The sequence below is a fragment of the Mercenaria mercenaria genome, unplaced genomic scaffold (assembly GCF_021730395.1).
Source record: "Mercenaria mercenaria strain notata unplaced genomic scaffold, MADL_Memer_1 contig_2781, whole genome shotgun sequence".
NCBI lineage: Eukaryota > Metazoa > Mollusca > Bivalvia > Venerida > Veneridae > Mercenaria > Mercenaria mercenaria.
This window is the reverse complement of record NW_026460859.1, coordinates 28,170-50,178: the sequence shown is the minus strand read 5'-3', so window position 1 is coordinate 50,178 and position 22,009 is coordinate 28,170. Positions and strand designations below refer to the sequence as shown.

Genomic DNA, 22,009 nt, shown 5'->3' with positions numbered 1-22,009 from the left:
TTATACCTACTGGCCTAGTTTTTGACTGCACGTGACCCAGTTACGAACTTGATGTAGATATCATCAAGATGAACATTCAGACCAACTTCCATACAGATCCCATGAAAAATATGGCCTCTAGAGAGGTCACCAGTCTTTTTTATTATTTAACCTACTGACCTAGTTTTTGAAGGCACGTAACCCAGTTTCGAACTAGACCTAGATATTATCAAGGTGAACATTCTGACCAATTTTCATGAAGATCCATTCAAAAGTATGGCCATTAGAGAGGTCACAAGGCTTTTCTATTTTTAGACCTATTGACCTAGTTTTTGACCGCAGTTTCGAACTTGACCTAGATATCATCAAGATGAACATTCAGACCAACTTTCATACAGATCCCATGAAAAATATGGCCTCTAGAGAGGTCACAAGGTTTTTTTGTTATTTGACCTACTGACCTAGTTTTTGTCCGCATCTGACCCAGTTTCAAACTTGACCTAGATATCATCAAGGTGAACATTCTAACTAAATTTCATGAAGATCCATTGAAAAATATGGCCTCTAAAGAGGTCACAAGGATTTTCTATTTTTAGACCTGTCATAGAGGGCCCTTATCATTCAAAGGGTGTTGGGGATATGACTTGAGCTCACAGGCGGTACTTGTTGATTTTTGTAGTCTTTGGGAAATTAGCTTGGTTTGAGCTCCTGTGAGATTCTATCGAGTGTTATAAAAGGGACCTCATTTTGACAGACTTAAAAGTCTCCGTCTTCAGACTTGACCTTCAAATAATTTTTCAAACCACAGCTAAAACACAGTGTAACTGTTTTTTGATCTTTAATTTAAGTTTTCCTTCCAGTTAATAACAATCATCAAGTTTTTAACATAGTTCCAGTAAATAATATAATATCTGCAATGTTAAAGTTCCAACAATTCACGAAAAGCCTGTGTTCTGGGACTTGGATCAACTCAGTGACTAAACGAGAGATGCGCCTTTACTCTTTTATTTCTCTAGATATAGCGATTCTCTGCAAATAAAAACATACAAACAACATTCATACAACGCTCACCAATTATACATATACTCATATAAACAACAGATGTACTTTTGAACATACTTCACATCAACAAAGCTTGCACTATCCAATCATTCAGAAAATAAAATTTAAAGTCTATATATTCATTTTATGTTATTTAACAAATTCAATATCATAACTTCGAGTTCAATAATTACGCTTTGAATAAATTAACAGTATTTAGTTACCGAATTTGGTCTCTTACTCATCAAGTCTCATCAGAATAATTAATGTCCACAGTTAACGTTCAGTTCAGTTAACGTTTCAAAGTCTGGGCGGAAGTATAAACAAGTATGACGTTGACGTCAATGAACGCCGCAAATTATCACGTGGCTGAAGACGCCAAACAGACGTCAAATAAATAGCGTCAGATACAATAAATATTAGAAACTACATTTATGTTTCTAACAGTCCCCACTATGAAATTACATACATTTCATAACAAATAAACTTTTCAAAAAATTACACTTCCATGCTTTATCAATAATCAATAATTCTTAAGTTGATGACATATTTCACGTAATTAGTTAATCTATGCAAGGTGCGCGAAATCTAACCAAAAACAATTATCTACGCTTCATAAAGACAATTCCTAAGTAGCGCATTTATAACAATTTGTACAACAAAACTTGGCTCTTACTTGTTTGTTATAATTATTATTTAGCTTCGAAAAAAGTTAGGATCAAATTTACATTGAAGCCTCAAGAAGACACAGTTTAGTAACTGGCCTAATCAATTGACCTGATTTAGTTCTGATCACACAGCTTCTAACTAGGCCATCTCTACCAAGATTCACGTCAACCACTCGGGCTAGTGGCCACTGTCCTCTGGGAACGTTGTCAACGGCAACAAGAACTACATCATCTTTCTTCAGGTTTACAGTTTTACGTTGCCATTTCTGACGTTTCTGAAGTAGTGGTAAGTATTCTCTCAACCATCGTTTCCAAAATACATCTGCGAGATACTGCACTTGTCTCCACCACCGTTTTGCGTATATATCTTGCTTCTTAAAGATACCAACAGGTAAGCACTGGTTTGATTTCATTAGCAGTAGCATACTCGGCGTTAATGCTGGTGGGTCTCTGGGATCACTGCTAACGGGTGTCAAAGGTCTGTCATTTAGTATTTTCTCTGTTTCAGCCATTAATGTAAGCAGCTGCTCGTCGTTAAGTAGTTGTTCTCGGACGAGAGATTTCAATATAACTCTAGTAGAACGAATTAAACGTTCCCATGCTCCTCCCATATGGCTTGCGTTCGGAGGGTTGAAATGCCATTCAATGTCGTTCTGAGCAAAAAATCCACTGAGTTTGGACTGGTTCCATAGCTGCAATGATTTTCGTAGTTCAGTTTCACCTCCAACAAGATTGGTTCCATTATCACTGAAGACTTTCCGTGGGCGTCCACGTCGACTTTGAAAGCGTTGAAAGGCAGATATGAAGGAATCAGTAGATAGACTGTGAGCAATTTCAAAATGTACCGCACGCGACGTTAGGCACGTGAAAATACAACCATAACGTTCTCGTGCACGAGCTGTCTTCACAATAAATGGTCCGAAATAATCGATTCCAATATGGGAAAATGGTGGCATATCCGGTGTCGTCTGCTCGTCAAGCAAGGGCGCCATCTGTTGGGTCATTAACGGTGTATGTTGTCGTCTGCATGGGATGCAACCTCTCAAAATACTCTTCACTGCGCTAGGTCCGTGTAGAATCCAATATTTCTCACGTGACATAGAAAGTACATGCTCTTTTCCAACGTGACCATTATGTTCGTGGATATGTTTTATTATTAGTTTTGTTACATGGTGTTTGCTAGGTAGTACGACTGGATATTTACTTGGATATTCGCATTGTAAGCGTCCTTGTACTCTGATCAGATCATGGTGTATAATCGGGTTCAAAGATGCTAAACAACTGTCTTTTCTTACAGAATTCCCATTTTGTAGACATATTCTCTCATCGGTAAACGACGTACGTTGAACCAACGCTAATATGGTATGTTCCGCCATGTTGAGTTCATTGGTGCTTAAGTCACCTTCACTCAGTCCCAAGGTGTGGTTTAAGTGTTTACGTCTGCAGTATGCCTTATATCTTAGTAACCAAGCAACGGCCCTTCTCAGCTTCGTCCAACTGGAGTATCTATCTATTATACTTTGAATGGTTTCAACTGCACTAGTTGTGTTGACGACAACCTCTTTTTTCAGCTCAGTGTCGTCGTCGTCTAATTCAGGTTTAGTTAGGTGGCTTGGCCAATGGCTTTCATCTTTCTGAAGGAATTCAGGTCCATGCATCCAAAATTTCATTGTCTTAAATCACTGGCATGCATTCCTCTAGAAGCGACGTCTGCTGGATTGGAAGCCGTATCTACGTGTCTCCATTGGTCTCGTGACGTCACATCATGAATTTCACTTACCCTATTTCCAACAAAGGTTTTGAATCTCCGGGTTTCGTTTTTAATATATCCAAGGATAATCATAGAATCTGTCCAGAATGTCACACTGTCAATGTCTATTTCTAGTTCGTCTGCTACTAGCGTATAAAGCCGGGAAGCGACAACTGCTCCTGAAAGTTCAAGTCTTGGAATAGATGTCTGTTTTATTGGCGCTAGTCGTGATTTTCCAGCAACCAGAGAGCATGAAATCAGGTTCTTTTCATCTTTTAATCTCAAGTACACGCATGCGCCGTAACCAAGTTGAGAACTGTCGCAGAATACATGTAGCTGGACATTCTTTAAGGTTCCAAAGTCCTGTGGTTTAAAACATCTTCTCACAGAGACAGATTCTAAATATGGAAGAGTATCTAACCATTGTTTCCACTCGTACGTATCTTTTTCAGGGATAGGATCGTCCCATGAAAGCTTCTGTCTACATAGGTTTTGTACTATAGCTTTTGCACGTAGAGTTACTGGTGCTACCAGTCCAAGGGGATCGAATATGGAACTGACGATGGAAAGGATGCCACGTCTTGTTATTGGCTTTTCACTTACTTTCACTTTAAATTTGAGTTCATCTTTCTCTACATTCCACTGAACACCGAGGGCACGATCTACTGGCAAACTGTCGCTCTTGCTAAGATTCATTATAGATGGCGCTCGTTCTGACTCTGGGATAGATTCAACGACATCTCTCTTATTGCTGAGCCATTTCGTCAGACGAAATCCTCCTCTCCTTAACAATGACTGTAAGTCTGCGGCTAACTCGATTGCTTTCTCATCAGAAGAAACTGATTTTAAGCAGTCGTCAACGTAAAAGTTCCTTTTAACGGTGGTGATTACCTCTGGTTTATACATATGTGCGTTATCCGTCGCTGTTCGTATTAATGCATATGCTGTGCAACTTGGGGATGAGGTCGCGCCAAATAGGTGAACCAGCATCTTATAGCATCTAGGTTGTTGAGTCATGTCCCCTTCAGGCCACCATAGAAACCGTAGGGCATCACAATCTAAATCTTCGACACGGACCTGATGAAACATAGCCTCGATGTCGGCTGCTATAGCAACGGGCTCTTGACGAAATCTGATTAAAACGCCAACCAAGCTGTTCATAAAGTCGGTCCTTGTAGAAGTTGACTATTTAGGGAAATTCCTTTGTATTTGGCGGCACAGTCAAATACAACTCTCACTTTTCCGGCTTATTAGGATTCGTCACAGGATGATGGGGTAAGTACCACACGCGGTTACTATCAGATTCAATGTGTGTTACTTTCCTGTGCATGTCCTTTCTGGATATAGTCAGTTACTGATGCTGTGTACATTTTATGCAGCTCTTGATCTCGTGCTAACTTCCTCTTCAAATGTTCGAGTCGCGCATGCGCAAGAGTCAAGTTGTTAGGCATTACTGCTTTCTCGTCACGCCATGGTAATTTCAGTTTGTAATGTCCATTTTCATATCTCAACGAAGAGTTCATAGTGTTTAAAGCTTTCTTGTCTTCTAGAGACATTGAATTTCTTTCTACTTTCACTTTGTCATCAAAGTCCGTAGTCCACATTTTCTCAAGTTGTTGTTGTAACAATACATCAGCTGACTGCTGAAAATTTACATTAGCTGATTTCTGTGTTGTAGTGTCTGTAACAGGTCCACGCACTGCCCAGCCTAGTTGAGTTTTAATGGCGTAGGGTTGATCATGGCGGCCTGAACGCACTTCTAAGGGTATATGTGCCTGTGGTGCATCTGTTCCAATAAGAAGCATCACAGAGCTAGAGTCAATTTCAGGGATTTCTATCTTATATAAATATGGTAGATCTCTGATGTCAGCGTTTCTCGCAGCAGATCTAGTTGATACTGGAAGAGATTTTACTGACCAAACTTTTCTCAACGTAACGTCGTTACCACCTGACGCCGGTTGCACGTGCAGCTCAACTTCCTGTCCTTCGACGATAATACCGGAAGAGCTTGCTGTAGACATCTTGAACGTCACAGGTTTAGAGGTTAGGTTCAGCATTTTCAACAAGCGTTCATCACATAATGTCTGGTCAGCTCCCTCGTCAAGCAAAGCATAAGTCTTGCAGTATGTCCCACTTTTACCTCTAACAAGTACAGGTATTATACCTAAACAGTTCTTCACACAAGATCCGCTTTTAGTTGCGCAATTTACGACGGATTGTTGATTTGTGTGATCAGATTTACTATCTACCCAACTATGTAAAAGAAAGTGGTGTCTAGATTTACATTCTGTTACATTGCACCCAGTAGGTTTTCTACAAACGTTAGAAAAATGTTTGCCCTTTAAACAATTGAAACAAAGTCTGTTCTTTTTTACAAACTGTTCCCTGTCATTTAAATTCATGGCTGTAAATTTCGTACATGAAGCTAAATCTTTACAACTACCTGAACAACAATAGCACTTACGTGACGGCTTATACATAGAATTGTTTACTGCACTATTCGTAGCAAAACTGACAGCATTATTTCTACGAGGTGCAGGACTTGGCTTTGACTTAAAGGTTCGATCTTCAACAATCTTACCATGACTCTTCTCATTTGCAAGGTCAAGGCCAAATAGGGAAGTGGCGATTCGAGCCTTTTCTTCTACAAATTTCACTAGATCTGAAAAGCCCGGTTCCCTACCAGACTCAGTAATTGAGTGTGCAATATCTACCCATTTACCGCGGACGTGCATAGGCAAACGTCTAACAATGCGACGTAAGTTGTCTGTGTTATCTATATCTGACTTAAATCCTAACTGAGACAAAATAATTTCACATTTTCTCATCTCAAGTGCTAAATCTGAAAGACCATTAGTGTCAGATGCCTTTAAGGAATGACCATTAACAATTTTATCTACATAAGTTCTAGCAATGTTATGTGGCCTACCGTACCGTGAGTACAAAATGTCTCTTGCTCGTTTATAACCTTCACTTGGACTCAGTAGTACACAGTCTTCTATTGCACTCTTTGCCTCTCCGTCACAGTATTGTATCAAGTAACTAAGTCGTAACCTGTCGTCACGAACTTTACAGTCAATGTTTGTTTCAAAGTTATTCACAAATTTGCAGTATTCCAATGTTGAACCGCTGAATCTCAGGAGCTCCGGCTTTGGTAAGTTGAATCCTTCTTGTAACGTATTTGCCAGCAACTGAAAAGCTGATTCTATGCTAGTGTCTGTATTTCTCAAAACATTAGTGTCTGTATTTCTCAAAACGCTCGTGACTACATTCTCAGATGGATGTGCATTCTGATTCATTGATCCATTCTTACGTTGCTCCGTTACCAAATGAGTGTTGTTAGGTGTATTTATAATTACACAGTCGTCGTGTGCACTTCTTATGTTCTTATCAGACTGTTCATGACCGGAAGTGAAATCATTTACTGTCCTGTCGTCTGCTTCACATATGACGAATCTTGCACGTGCTCACCAGTTTCTTCCTCCAATGCCTCGTGCCAGACCGATTCTTCAATACGCGCTTGCTCTAATTCACACTGATATTCAAGTTCTTGCTGTTTAATTTCTATTTCTTTGCGCGCCAGTTCAAGCTCGTGTTTTTTTCTAAGAGAATTTAACTTTTGCTCAGCAATCAAACGTTTAGCTTTGGAACTCGCAAGTTTCGTTTTACACGTTGATGACGCATTGCTACAAATTTCGTCATTTTCATTATACTGGTTCGATGACTTCCATTGTTCATATCTCTCCTGAAACTCTGTGAAATTATTATGATAACACTCATAGGATTGTTCTAGATTTTCACAATCGGCGGGTTCGTCACATAAGTCTAGGCACTCTAAATGTATGTTCTTGAAAGCGTTGAATTTATCGCACAGTTTCACATACAAGTTTTCAACAAGATCATCATTATCATGAGAAATCATGTATTGCTCCAACTCCTTATACAGTTTCGTCAGTTGCGCACATTGTGCTGACCTTGACCGCTTAAGTCCTTGAAAGGTTTTATTTTCAGAGTCTGTCATCTTGTATCCAATGGTATCGTCACTGTTTCTTCAGTGGATCTACATCAACCGCTGGATTCGAGCATTCGATTATTCGACTATTCGAGAATTGTTCTGGGACTTGGATCAACTCAGTGACTAAACGAGAGATGCGCCTTTACTCTTTTATTTCTCTAGATATAGCGATTCTCTGCAAATAAAAACATACAAACAACATTCATACAACGCTCACCAATTATACATATACTCATATAAACAACAGATGTACTTTTGAACATACTTCACATCAACAAAGCTTGCACTATCCAATCATTCAGAAAATAAAATTTAAAGTCTATATATTCATTTTATGTTATTTAACAAATTCAATATCATAACTTCGAGTTCAATAATTACGCTTTGAATAAATTAACAGTATTTAGTTACCGAATTTGGTCTCTTACTCATCAAGTCTCATCAGAATAATTAATGTCCACAGTTAACGTTCAGTTCAGTTAACGTTTCAAAGTCTGGGCGGAAGTATAAACAAGTATGACGTTGACGTCAATGAACGCCGCAAATTATCACGTGGCTGAAGACGCCAAACAGACGTCAAATAAATAGCGTCAGATACAATAAATATTAGAAACTACATTTATGTTTCTAACACCTGCGCGGGAAAATCCCAATGGATTTTGAATTACAAAGCTAAGTTAAAAATGTTCCTTCAAAGTTAAATAGGCAGACTAAAATATAAGTCATTGATATGTCTCTATTTCTGGCAAGAGATGCCAGGAACTTTTTAAAACATCTTTACACTTTTGTGTCTAAAACTTAACTCCCTGAATAGCAGCAAAAACTGCATGATCAAGATTTGCAAATAAACTAGAAATGTGTCCATGGGACACAGATGCCCCCACTACATGACATTAAAATGACAATTTTTTCTCAGGTCAGGGGCCAGAACTCCTACAATACCGAATGAATCCGGATGCGAAACCCCAGGTGCACAACTGCACATGCTGACCAACATTCCTGTAAACTTTGGTGACTCTAGGTCAAATACTTTTGGAGCTAAAACGACATAACATTAAAATGACCCATTTTTAACTAAGTCAGTGGCTATAACTCCTACATGACTGAATGAATCCGGATGCGAAACCCCAGGTGCACAACTGCATATGCTGACCAACATTTCTGTAAACTTTGGTGATTCTAGGTCAAATACTTTTGGAGCTATGCGCGACACAACATTAAAATGACCAATATTTTACTAAGTCAGGGGCCATAACTCCTACACGACTGGATGAATCCGGACGCGAAACCCCAGGTGCACAACTGCACATGCTGACCAACATTCCTGTAAACTTTGGTGATTGTAGGTCAAATACTTTTGGAGCTATGCACGACACAACATTATAATGACCAATTTTTTACTAAGTCAGGGGCCATAACTCCTACATGACTGGATGAATCCGGACGCACACCCCAGGTGCACAACTACACATGCTGACCAACATGCCTGTTAAGTTTTGTGACTCTAGGTCATATACTTTTGGAGCTAGGCGCGACACAACATTAAAATGACCAAATTTTACAAAGTCAGGGGCCATAACTTCTACATGACTGAATGAATGCGGACGCAAAACCCCAGGTGCACAACTACACATGCTGACCAACATTCCTGTAAAGTTTTGTGACTCTACGTCAAATACTTTCAGAGCTACGCACGACACAACATTTTCGGACGGACGGAAGAATGGACGGACAAGAGCAAATCTACATGCCCCCCCCCCCCCCCACAAAGTGGTGGGGGCATAAAAATTAACCAATGAAAAGAAATATACTTTTATCAGTAGCCAATCAAATTTAAGCTTGAATGGGCCTGGATGACCCTCTCACATCTAAAGTCATAAACTAATACCATTATTCAATATTCAAATTATATCTACATGACAACAAGCTTATTAAAGATACCTGGTGATAGCAGACACACACATTTATGATAATTGCAATCAGCAGTTCTGGACAGGTAATGCCAGATGTCACATATCTGCACATAAAAGTGCCAATATCTTGTCATATAGCTTGGCTTCACATTTTGTTTGCATATTATCTGCATAATAAATGGTCACAAGCAAAAGTTTACGGACGGACAGATGACAGACGCTGCGCGACCACAGAAGCTCACCTTGTCACTTTGTGACATGTGAGACAAAAATGACAACAATTATATTCAAATGCTTTGACGCTGATTTTATGTTGATTACTTAGAAAGTGTGTGAATTAATATTTTAAGGTATTTCAGAACTTGAAGACAATGGTTAGTGCAGAAGGGACATGAAAGTATTGATAAAAGTAACAGATATAAATAAGGTAAACTATTGTGATAACAAGAGATCACAGAGTGATCTTGGCACCCACCAATGTGCCATTTTTGAGTGTTCCAAATTTCAAGACTTATTGACTAGCTCAAGGTCAAATTTCATTTCCGTAAACAACACTGTGCATGTGGTCCAAATTCAAAAGCTGTAGCTTGAGGGATGTGAAAGTAGCTCACTAGATCAATTTCAAGGACAATGTTCTTTGTACACAAAACTATGCATGTGCATCAAATTTGAAGGCTGTAGTTTGAGAAATTTGAAAGTAGGTCACTAGGTCAATCTTAAGGTCAAAGTTTATTTCGGTACACAAAACTATGCATGTGGTCCAAATTTGAAGGCTGTAGCTTGAGAAATGTGAAAGTAGGTCACTAGGTCAAAATCAAGGTCAAATTTCATTTCGAAACACGAAACTATGCATGTGGTCCAAATTTGAAGCCTGTACCTTCAAAAATGTGGAAGTAGGTCACTAGGTCAATCTCAAGGTCAAAGTTTTTTTCAGTGCACAAAACTATGCATGTGGTCCAAATCTGAAGGCTGTAGCTACAGAAATGTGAAAGTAGGTCACTAGGTCAAAATCAAGGTCAACTCATGTCAAGGTTCATCTTGCCACTCAAAACCATACATGCGGTCTAAATTTTAATGTTGTAGGTTATTGACAAGAAGATTTTAAAAGCTTTACCCTATATAAGTCTATATGAACCATGTGATCCCCAGGGCGGGGCCATATTTGACCCTAGGGGGATAATTTGAACAAACTTGGTAGAGAACCACTAGGTGATGCTACATTACAAATACCAAAGCCCTGGGCTTTGTGGTTTGGACAAGAAGATTTTCAAAGTTTTTCCCTATATAAGTCTATGTAAACCATGTGACCCCCGGGGCAGGGCCATATTTGACTCTAGGGGGATAATTTGAACAATCTTAGTAGAAGACCACTAGATGATGTCACATATAAAATATCAAAGCCCTAGGCCCTGCAGTTTTGAACAAGAGGTTTTTCAAAGTTTTTCCCTATATAAGTCTATATAAACCATGTGACCCCCGGGGCGGAGCCATATTAGACCCCAGGAAAATAATTTGAACTAGAAAATGCTTTTGTAAAAAAGTGCATGTCTCCCCCAATGCAAAGTCCTATAGGCAAGAAGTCAATAGGGGTCAGGAGCGAAAGTCAAAGAGACACTGATGGTTGGCTGCAATAGGGATCATCTACTTGGCATGTCCAGTCATCACGCTAAATTTCAACACTCTTGGCCTAGTGGTTCTCAAAGCACTGTTCAGGCTCCTGTGACCTTGACCTTTGGTCAAGTGACCTCAAAATAAATAGGGTACATCTACTCTGCATGTCCAATCATCCTATTAAGTTTCAACATTGTAGGTCAAGTCGTTCTCAAGTTATTTCCAAAAAATGATTTTACATGAACAGGCCACTGTGACCTTGACCTTTAATAGACTGACCCCAAAATCAATAGGGGTCATCTACTCTGCATGTTCAATCATCCTATGAAGGTTCAACATTCTGGGTCAAGTGGTTCTCAAGTTATTGATCGGAACTGGTTATCAATGTTCAGGCCCCTGTGACCTTGACCTTTAATGGAGTGACCCCAAAAACAATAGGGGTCATTTATTCTGCATGAACAATCATCCTATGAAGTTTCAACATTCTGGGTCAAGTGGTTCTCAAGTTACTGACCGGAAATGGTTTTCAATGTTCGGGCCCCTGTGACCTTGACCTTTAACAGAGTGACCCCAAAATCGTTAGGGGTCATCTACTCTGCATGACCAATCATCCTATTAAGTTTCAACATTCTGGGTCAAGTGGTTCTCAAGTTACTGACCGGAAATGGTTTTCAATGTTCAGGCCCCTGTGACCTTGACCTTTAATGGAGTGACCCCAAAATCGATAGGGGTCATCTACTCTGCATGACCAATCATCCTATTAAGTTTCAACATTCTGGGTCAAGTGGTTCTCTAGTTATTGACTGGAAATGGTTTTCAATGTTCAGGACCCTGTGACCTTGACCTTTGACAGAGTGACCCCAAAATCAATAGGGGTCATCTACTCTTCATGACCAATCATCCTATGAAGTTTCAACATTCTGGGTCAAGTGATTCTCTAGTTATTGATTGGAAATGGTTTTCAATGTTCAGGCCCCTGTGACCTTGACCTTTGAAGGAGTGACCCCAAAAACAATAGGGATCGTCTACTCAAGCAGCCCTACAACCCTATACGACATATACGAAAACAGAACCAATTTCCAAGTTCAACAAGAGCTGTCTCCATAGGATGACACATGCCCCCCGATGGCACTTTGAATGAATAGTTATGGCCGATGTGATTTTAGGACCTTTGACCTACGGACCTGGGTCTTGCGCGCGACACGTCTTACTGTACCACACATTCATGCGTAGTTATTTTAAAATCCATGCATGAATGACAAAGATATGGACCGGACATGCCCATCATTGCACTATCATGAAATATGACCTTTAACGTCTAAGTGTGACCTTGACTTTTGAGCTACGGACCTGGGTCTTGCGCGCGACACGTCGTCTTACTGTGGTACACATTCATGCCAAGTTGTTTGAAAATCATCCATGGATGACAAAGATATGGACCGGACACGAAAATTGCGGACAGACTGACAGACCAACATGAAATATGACATTTAATGTCTAAATGTGACCTTGACTTTTGAGCTACGGACCTGGGTCTTGCGCGCGACATGTTGTCTTACTGTGGTACACATTCATGCCAAGTTATTTGAAAATCCATCCATGGATGACAAAGATATGGACCGGACACGAAAATTGCGGACAGACTGACAGACCGACAGACTGACAGACGGTTCAAAAACTATATGCCTCCCTTTGGGGGCATAAAAAGGGCCATAATTCAGCCAAAAAAGATGACAGAGTTATGTACTCTTGATAGAGACTATAATACTGAACAATATATAAAAGTTTCAAAGCCATATGTAAAACACTTTACACAAAATATAAACTGGTACGAAAAACTTAACCAAGATTTTTAAGTCAGAAGGGGCCATAATTCAGTCAAATTGCTTGATGGAGTTATGTACTCTTGCCTACAACTGGACATGGTGATGGTAAACATGTGTTGAAAGTTTCAAAGCTTTATCTCAAAAGACTGTCAAAATGTAGACTGGTACGAAAAACTTAACCAAGATTTCTAAGTCAAAAAGGGGCAATAATTCAACCAAAATGCTTGATGGAGTTATGTACTCTTGCCTACAACTGGACATGATGATGATAAACAAGTGTTGCAAGTTTCAAAGCTTTATCTCAAAAGACTGTCAAAATATGTCCTGGTACAAAAAACTTAACCAAGATTTCTAAGTCAAAAGGGGCCATAATTCAGTCAAAATGCTTGATAGAGTTATGTACTCTTGCCTATAACTGGACATGGTGATGGTAAACAAGTGTTGAAAGTTTCAAAGCTTTATCTGAAAAGACTTTGTCAAAATGTGGACTGGTACAACCAGGGTGTGACGCCGACGCCGTGGTGAGTAGGATAGCTCTACTTTTTCTTTGAACAGTCGAGCTAAAAAAGCCCTGTTGACCTTTGACCTCTAATTGTGACCTTGACCTTTGAGCTAGGGGTCCGGGTTGTGCGCATGACACGTCGTCTCATCATGGGGAACATTTGTACCAAGTAATACTAAAATCTCTTCATGGATGGGAGAGTTATGGACCGGACAGGAAAAAAGCCCTGTTGACCTTTGACCTCCAATTGTGACCTTGACCTTTGAGCTAGGGGTCCAGGTTTTGCGCATGACACGTCATCTCATCATGGGGAACATTTGTGCCAAGTAATATTAAAATCCCTTCATGGATGACAGAGTTATGGACCGGACACGAAATTGCGGACAGACGGACGGACGGAATGACGGAAAAGCGCATTCCTATAGTCCCCGAAACTGGTTTTCAACCAGTAGGGGACTAATAAGGTGAAGTTCTGGCAGTTCTCAAGTTATACAAGAGGGCCATGATGGCCCTATATTGCTCGCCTGTTATCATTGCACTTGAGGACAAGGTCCTCAGTAAAAATATTTAAGTCCAAAGGACAGGAACAACAATGGGAAGAAATTTAACCAAAAAGAAAAAACAATTCTTACAAAGTACAGAAATGTCAAAATGCACCTAAAAATTGGAGGTACCATCCATGTTGTACCACAGAAAAGTGGTCTCGGTTTTTCCCTACGGCCAATAATAAATCAAAGCCTTGAGATGTCTGGTGGTTGCGGGTTTTGCTATGTTTATTTTCATTTTAAATGCCAATCTATAAATATACATGTATAAGAAACAAATACTAATATGCCTTCATCTATGAACATGAACAGCTGGAAGTCAGTGATGTAACCATGGGCCGGAATACCTAATCATTGACAAATCTTATATAATCTAAATGGCCAGTGTGAATGGATAGAGGATGAATAAGAAATGCTTGATCATTGATAATTCATTCGCATTGTTCATGAATGGGACTACTTCCTGCAGCACATGAACAAATTCCTTTAGTAGTGATTTGGAATCAAATAAAGATGCTACATGATTGTCAGAAATACACTTAACTTTGTTTGCGGGATAAACCCGCAACCAAAAAGTTCCTAAAAATAAGCTATTTATAGTAACGTAAAAGGGAAGTTATTAAAAAAACATGAGTGCCAGAATGTTACAATATACGCCCGTCACAGCAAATTTCTTTACTCTAGCTGCTGTATTGCAAATGAATTTTAATTTTGTGGTTGTTTAGTAATCATTGTAAGTCTTTTGTTTTCCTAAGTCCACAAAAAAAATTCCTTACCAGGTAGAGAGACCTTAAAATACACCTAAAATTTGAAAGTAACATCTATGTTGTACCACAGAAAAGTGGTCTTGGTTTTTCCCTATGGTCAATTATAAAAAAGTTACAATATAAGTTATTTATAGTAACAACTAAGGGAAGTTAATCTTAAAAAAAAAAAAAAAAAAAAAAAATCCAAAAAAAAAATGTAAGTCCACACAAAAATCTTCACCAGGTAGAGATTGGTCAAAATACACCTCAAAATTGGATGTAGCATGCATGTTGTACTACAGAAAAGTGGTCTCGATTTTTCCCTACGACTAGTAATGAAGAAGTTACAATATAAGCTATTTATAGTAACGACAAAGGGAAGTAATTCTAAAGAAAGGAACTGTGCATGACACTTCCTCTCATGATGGTGTATAATTGTGCCAAGTTACATCAAAATCCCTCCATGCATGAAGAAGAAATGCTTCGGACAAAGTCATTCTTGTATCTGACCTTTGGCCTCTAAGTGTGACCTTGCCCTTTGACCTAGGGACCTGGTTCTTGCGCATGACACTCCGCCTCGTGGTGGTGAACATTTGTGCAAAGTTATATCAAAATCCCTCTATGCATGAAGAAGAAATGCTCCCGACAAGGTTTTCATTCTTGTATCCTTTGACCTCTAAGTGTGACCTTGACCTTAGACCTAGGGACCTGGTTCTTGCGCAAGACACTCCGCCTCGTGGTGGTGAACATTTGTGCCAAGTTATATCAAAATCCCTCCATGCATGAAGAAGAAATGCTCCGGACAAAGTTTTCTTTCTTGTATCCTTTGACCTCTAAGTGTGACCTTGACCTTAGACCTAGGGACCTGGTTCTTGCGCATGACACTCCGTCTCATGATGATAAACAATTGTGCCAACTTTCATCAAAATCCCTCCATGCATGAAGAAGATATGCTCCGGACAAAGTCGTTCTTGAATTTGACCTTTGACCTCTAAGTGTGACCTTGACCTTAGACCTAGGGACCTGGTTCTTGCGCATGACACTCCGTCTCATGATGGTGAACAACTGTGCCAAGTTTCATCAAAATCCCTCCATGCATGTAGAAGATATGCTCCGGATAAGGTCTGTGGACGCAGCCCGCCCGCCCGCCCATCCCCATAATACGTCCCGTTTTTCAAACGGGCGTATAAAAATCAAGAAAAACGAACATCATTAATTACGTTGTAAAACTTCTAATCCCTTCTCTATAGCTGAATCCATTGTTAAAATATTCATTCTGCCTATGACTTCTTTTCTTATTATGCACTGTGCTATTAGATAAGACTTACTGGTATCAATAGTATAAATAGTTTATACATATTTATTTAATTTATAACCAATAAGAAGACTATTATAATAATTAATATGATTTCATTTAGGAATTATTGTTTTTACATAATTATGATTGAAGACAAAGGGCAATTCTGACCTTTTTAATTTTTTCGTGTATAATCAAAACTAGCCAGATTAAAATGAAAGACAAAATTAAACCTCAGCTCATGTGCTCACCACCTGTTAACTAAATGCTGATTAAGATCTCTATCCATAGGAGAAATTTATTGCAGTGTGCCATATTGTGATTGGTCAGCTAACGGTTTATCATGAGATATCGGTCACAAGCTCTGACCAGAGTTTACCAGACTAGATAATCAGAGCCAAGACTGATGAAGTCAAAATATATAAAAGAATTATTTTTTCTAAAAAAAAGATTATCTAGTCGGTAGCCAGACTAGGTGAACAACTATGCCAAGCTACATCAAAATCCTTCCATGCATGAAGAAGATATGCTCCGGACAAAGTCATTCTTGAATTTTTCATTCTTGTATCCTTTGACCTCTAAGTGTGACCTTGACCTTAGACCTAGGGACCTGGTTTTTGCGCATGACACTCCGTCGTCTCATGATGATGAACAATTGTGCCAACTTTCATCAAAATCCCTCCATGCATGAAGAAGATATGCTCCAGACAAAGTCATTCTTGAATTTGACCTTTAACCTCTGTGACCTTGACCTTAGACCTAGGGACCTGGTTCTTGCGCATGACACTCCGTCTCATGATGGTGAACTGTGCCAAGTTTCATCAAAATCCCTCCATGCATGGAGAAGACATGCTCCGGACAAGGTCTGTGGACGCCGCCCGCCAGGGGCGTTCCCATAATACGTCCTGTTTTTTAAACGGGCGTATAAAAATGATGTTATAATTGTTTTACAAACTGCTATGTTTTATTCTCTTTATGTAATAAAGTTTTACCTTTGTATTTCCAGAGGTGTCATGTGAAGTGGACTTTACCCCAACTGTGCTGCATGATGTATATTCAAGTGTGAGACAGCCATGCACCAGCTGTAAACTGAGATGGACCCACACATGAAATCTGTTGACTTTTCTATGTGTTATCATCTGTACAGAATGTGTTTATGACAAGACTGCATAATATATTGTTAAATAATTTTTTATTTCTATTGTAGCACGCATGTAAGAAGCAAGTATTAATTTAACAATTGCATTCATAGAAATGTTAAAATGTGATCAATTTAATTTAACGAATAACCTTTAATTGGACTTTTTAAGTTTCATATTATTTGTGGTGAAGATTGACCCAGTCATTCAGCAACTTATACACTCTGTGAGTCATTTCTTGCATGTTATAGTTTTCTTAATAATGCATAAAGTATCAAAATTATGGTTAAATGAACTCATTCATCACTTGTAGATTAATGTTAAAGCAGTTCAACATTTTACCATAACTTAATTAATATTCTATTAACCAGATTTGGCACATATTTTCATATAACCATTTGTATAATACAGTCTAATCTAATCTAGAAATGAAGTTCCACAATTTTTCAGTTATATTTTATGTTGTTTTGATGTCTCAACATATAATTACTAACATCAACAAACTTAAGTATTTTACAATTTGGTTGGTATAAATGGTTGTTTTGTTTATATGTTTTATTTATTTCCATCCAGGGGAATAAAGAAATATACATTTTAAAATATTTCATCATCCCAGATAAGTACACTACATAATCAAGATAAAAGAAGTAAGAAAAATTATGTTGGTGGAATTCCATTAAAAACTAGAAATGTGTCCATGGGACACAGATGCCCCCACTACATGACATTAAAATGACAATTTTTTCCCAGGTCAGGGGCCAAAAACTCTAGGTCAAATACTTTTGGAGCTACGCACGACACAACATTAAAATCACCCATTTTTAACTAAGTCAGTGGCTATAACTCCTACATGACTAAATGAATCCGGACGCGAAACCCCAGGTGCACAACTGCATATGCTGACCAACATTCCTGTAAACTTTGATGATTCTAGGTCAAATACTTCTGGAGCTATGCGCGACACAACATTAAAATGACCAATTTTTTACTAAGTCAGGGGCCATAACTCTTACATGACTGGATGAATCCGGACGCGAAACCCCAGGTGCACAACTGCACATGCTGACCAACATTCCTGTAAAGTTTTGTGACTCTAGGTCATATACTTTTGGAGCTAGGCGCGACACAACATTAAAATGACCAATTTTTACAAAGTCAGGGGCCTTAACTTCTACATGACTGAATGAATCCGGACGCGAAACCCCAGGTGCACAACTACACATGCTGACCAACATTCCTGTAAAGTTTTGTGACTCTAGGTCATATACTTTTGGAGCTAGGCGCGACACAACATTAAAATGACCAATTTTTACAAAGTCAGGGGCCATAACTTCTACATGACTGGATGAATCCGGACGTGAAACCCCAAGTGCACAACTAGACATGCTGACCAACATTCCTGTAAAGTTTTGTGACTCTAGGTCATATACTTTTGGAGCTAGGCGCGACACAACATTAAAATGACCAATTTTTACAAAGTCAGGGGCCATAACTTCTACATGACTGAATGAATCCGGACGCGAAACCCCAGGTGCACAACTACACATGCTGACCAACATTCCTGTAAAGTTTTGTGACTCTAGGTCATATACTTTTGGAGCTAGGCGCGACACAACATTAAAATGACCAATTTTTACAAAGTCAGGGGCCATAACTTCTACATGACTGGATGAATCCGGACGCGAAACCCCAGGTGCACAACTACACATGCTGACCAACATTCCTGTAAAGTTTTGTGACTCTAGGTCATATACTTTTGGAGCTAGGCGCGACACAACATTAAAATGACCAATTTTTACAAAGTCAGGGGCCATAACTCCTACTTGACTGAATGAATTCGGACGCGAAACCCCAGGTGCACAACTACACATGCTGACCAACATTCCTGTAAAGTTTTGTGACTCTACGTCAAATACTTTCAGAGCTACGCACGACACAACATTTTCGGAAGGACGGACAGACGGACGGAAGGACGGACGGACAAGAGCAAATCTATATGCCCCCCCCCCCCCCCCAAAGTGGGGCCATAAAAAAATGGTATACAGTCTTTGTAGTATTTACTTCTTTAGATATGTCAGACTGAAATGGGAATAAAAACATACTTTAAATTTTTGTAGTCATAAGTTAATATGGGAATTATTAACTTGAAATAGATCTTATCTCACTGTTATGCCATCTAAGCTTTAATATTTTTGAACATTGTCATTACATTATTTTTTGTGTGTATCTTGCATTCATGTTTGATAAATGTTTTTATGGTATTCTTTAATATAATATATGCTTTTCATCTTACCATTGATAAAATAAATATATTTTTATTGTCTGAACATTAAGGTTAAAATACTGACTGACTAAATTGCAATATAAGAAAGCTTATATGAGATAAAGGGAGGTAATTCCATAAAACATTATGTAGAATGTAGATGATAAATAAAATGAAGGGAGGTAATAAAATATTGTGAAGTTAATAGTCTTCATTTCTTTGATGCGCTAATTAATTGTTTGATGTCCTTGTACTGTTAAGTAGTTACTGGATTTGTTTACATTCCATGTCTGAATGAAATGAAGAGACTTTAATGAGGGTATTTCAGGAAAAAACCTTTAAGAAATTTGACCTGTAACGAAAATCATCAGATAAAGTAATCTCCATAATTATGCTTTTTCAGCATTTATTTGTTTTTCAAGTAAAGCAATGATCGTGATAGTTCCATCCAGAGGTTGTTGCATTGAGCAAAATACATTAAAATAGAGTCATTACCTATCAGCTACCTTCAAATGTTGTAATTACAACCACTGCCTTAAAACACTGTACTTATATTTGATGATAATGAATTTTTGTGTTACATATTTTCAAGCAAAGTACTCCTGAAAAGTAAGAGAGATTCTTCAAAATGACTAAAGCATAAGAAACACTTTCAAAATAATTCATTGAAGTGATAAATATATGCAATCTAGCTACTATGTTACACAAACGTGATACCAATTTAATTTTTTGTTATTTCTCATTGTTGGATATATGAATTTTACATTAAAATATATGAGCCATGCCATAAGAAAACCAGCATAGTGCGTTTGCGACCAGCATGGATCCAGACCAGCCTGCACTTCCGCTTTCAAATACTATTGAGAACAATAAATATCTTTGGCTAAAAAAGATCAAACTTAATTTCATTTCTTAATGTCGTAAGTTTTCTTTAAAGGAATTTACATTATCTTCATGCATTACTAAACTTTCTATCAGGGCCTCACAACAACTTATAAAATAACTGTAAGCCATGAGAAAAGTGTGCATGTTGTATATTGAATTCAAAGAGATTTAAACAAATATAGGTCATATTTTGTCTGCCTGATCAGCTGTTGGAAAAAGGACCTGATCTGATTTTTCTTTCACTTTGACCAATATTTTATGTTGGCTTCAGTTAAGTGGTCAATTCAGAGCTGTTCCCCTTGGATTTTCTTGGGTAGGTACCATCTCTACACTAGGCAATGCTACATGTCAAATATCTAAGTTCTAGGGCTTCTGGTTTGAACAAACTTGGTAGAGGTCTGGTTTTTGAGAAGACTTTTACGGACGGACGACGGACGGTGAGTGATCACAATAGCTCATGTGAGCTAATTACAAATCAGCAAAAGAAATGCAATGTAAACAATACAAGTTTGATCTCCTGATTTTATGTATGTTCTCTGTGAAGAAAACAAGTCTGATATAATTTTTCTCCATCACTGAGTCTTGTGGAGAAGTTAGCAATACTTGGAGGACAAGCCCTTAAAAAATGAGAAACCTATCACACAAAAACCCCACATCTATATTACCTTGCTTCCATCTGAGGATGTTCATAGTGTACAAATTTTGGAGCAAAATGGCAAACAACTTTGTGGAATGCCTCAAGCGAAGAGGTCTGTTGTGCTGGTGACAACTTTCCAATGTCTTTCAAGAGCATTTTGCTGCCAACAATCTTTGCCATCTCTTCATATGGTCTGAAGCCTACAATGAAAAGAAAGTTTTAAAGCATCTGCTCTTTGCAATATATAAATCTGTGCCTAAAGGAAAATTTTTTTGTTAGGTTGGCAATAACAGTAATTACTTCAGCTTTACTGTAATACGCAGTTATTTGTCTCCATTGTTCTGATTTACAGATTCAAAACGTTTTAACATTTCTACAAACCTCCAGCACAACAAATGTATTAAAGCATTTTTGTATCTCGTAGCAACAGAATGTTTAACATCACAACATAATGCCTCTTTCCTTACTTTTGCTCTTTCATGACAACAATAAGGAATGTTATTGTTATAAGAAACCACAGTTCTCCAATTCATACATTTACGTAATTTCAGTTGGTGTTTTTAAATAGGTAGTAGAAAAATTCAATCAGGTGTTAAATTTGTATTTCAAGTGGAGCAGAAGCTTTTTTCCAGCCTTGCCGACTTAAATCTTGTAAACTAACAAACATGCACAACTAGAGAAGCATGTATACAAGTAATACAAGAGGACCATGATGGTCCTGAATCGCTCACCTGTCTCCACATGACCCAATTTTTATGAAGATTCATTGAAAAATATGACTTCTAGAGAGGTCACAAGGTTTTTCTATTATTTGACCTAATGACCTAGTTTTTGAAGGCACATGACCCAGTTTTGAACTTGACCTAGATATTATCAAGGTGAACATTCTCACCAATTTTCATGAAGATCTCATGAAGAGTATGGCCTCTAGAGAGGTCACAAGGTTTTTCTATTTTTATACCTACTGACCTAGTTTTGACTACACGTGACCCAGTTTCAAACTATCTAGATATCATCAAGGTGAACATTCAAATTTTCATGAAGATCCATTGAAAAATATGGCCTCTAGAGAGTTCACAAGGTTTTTTTATTATTTGACCTACTGACCTAGTTTTTGTCAGCATGTGAGGTACAATATGACAATATATTACGATGTAAGGTTTGTAACACATCATGTCCTCGAATTCCCAAA

At 38.4% G+C, this 22,009-nt stretch overlaps 1 protein-coding gene across 1 annotated transcript in view; it reads right to left on the bottom strand.

Moving 5' to 3' along the window:
- Positions 1–20,997, bottom strand: part of LOC128552408 (uncharacterized) — a gene marked incomplete at its 3' end in the record, with an annotated part of 37,096 nt that extends 16,099 nt beyond the window's left edge. Inside the window, exon 1 of the mRNA XM_053533444.1 lies at positions 20,846–20,997. Within this exon, the coding sequence (XP_053389419.1) occupies positions 20,846–20,997 (152 nt within the window). The remainder of the gene's footprint in view (positions 1–20,845) is intronic.
- Positions 20,998–22,009: the final 1,012 nt, after the last annotated feature.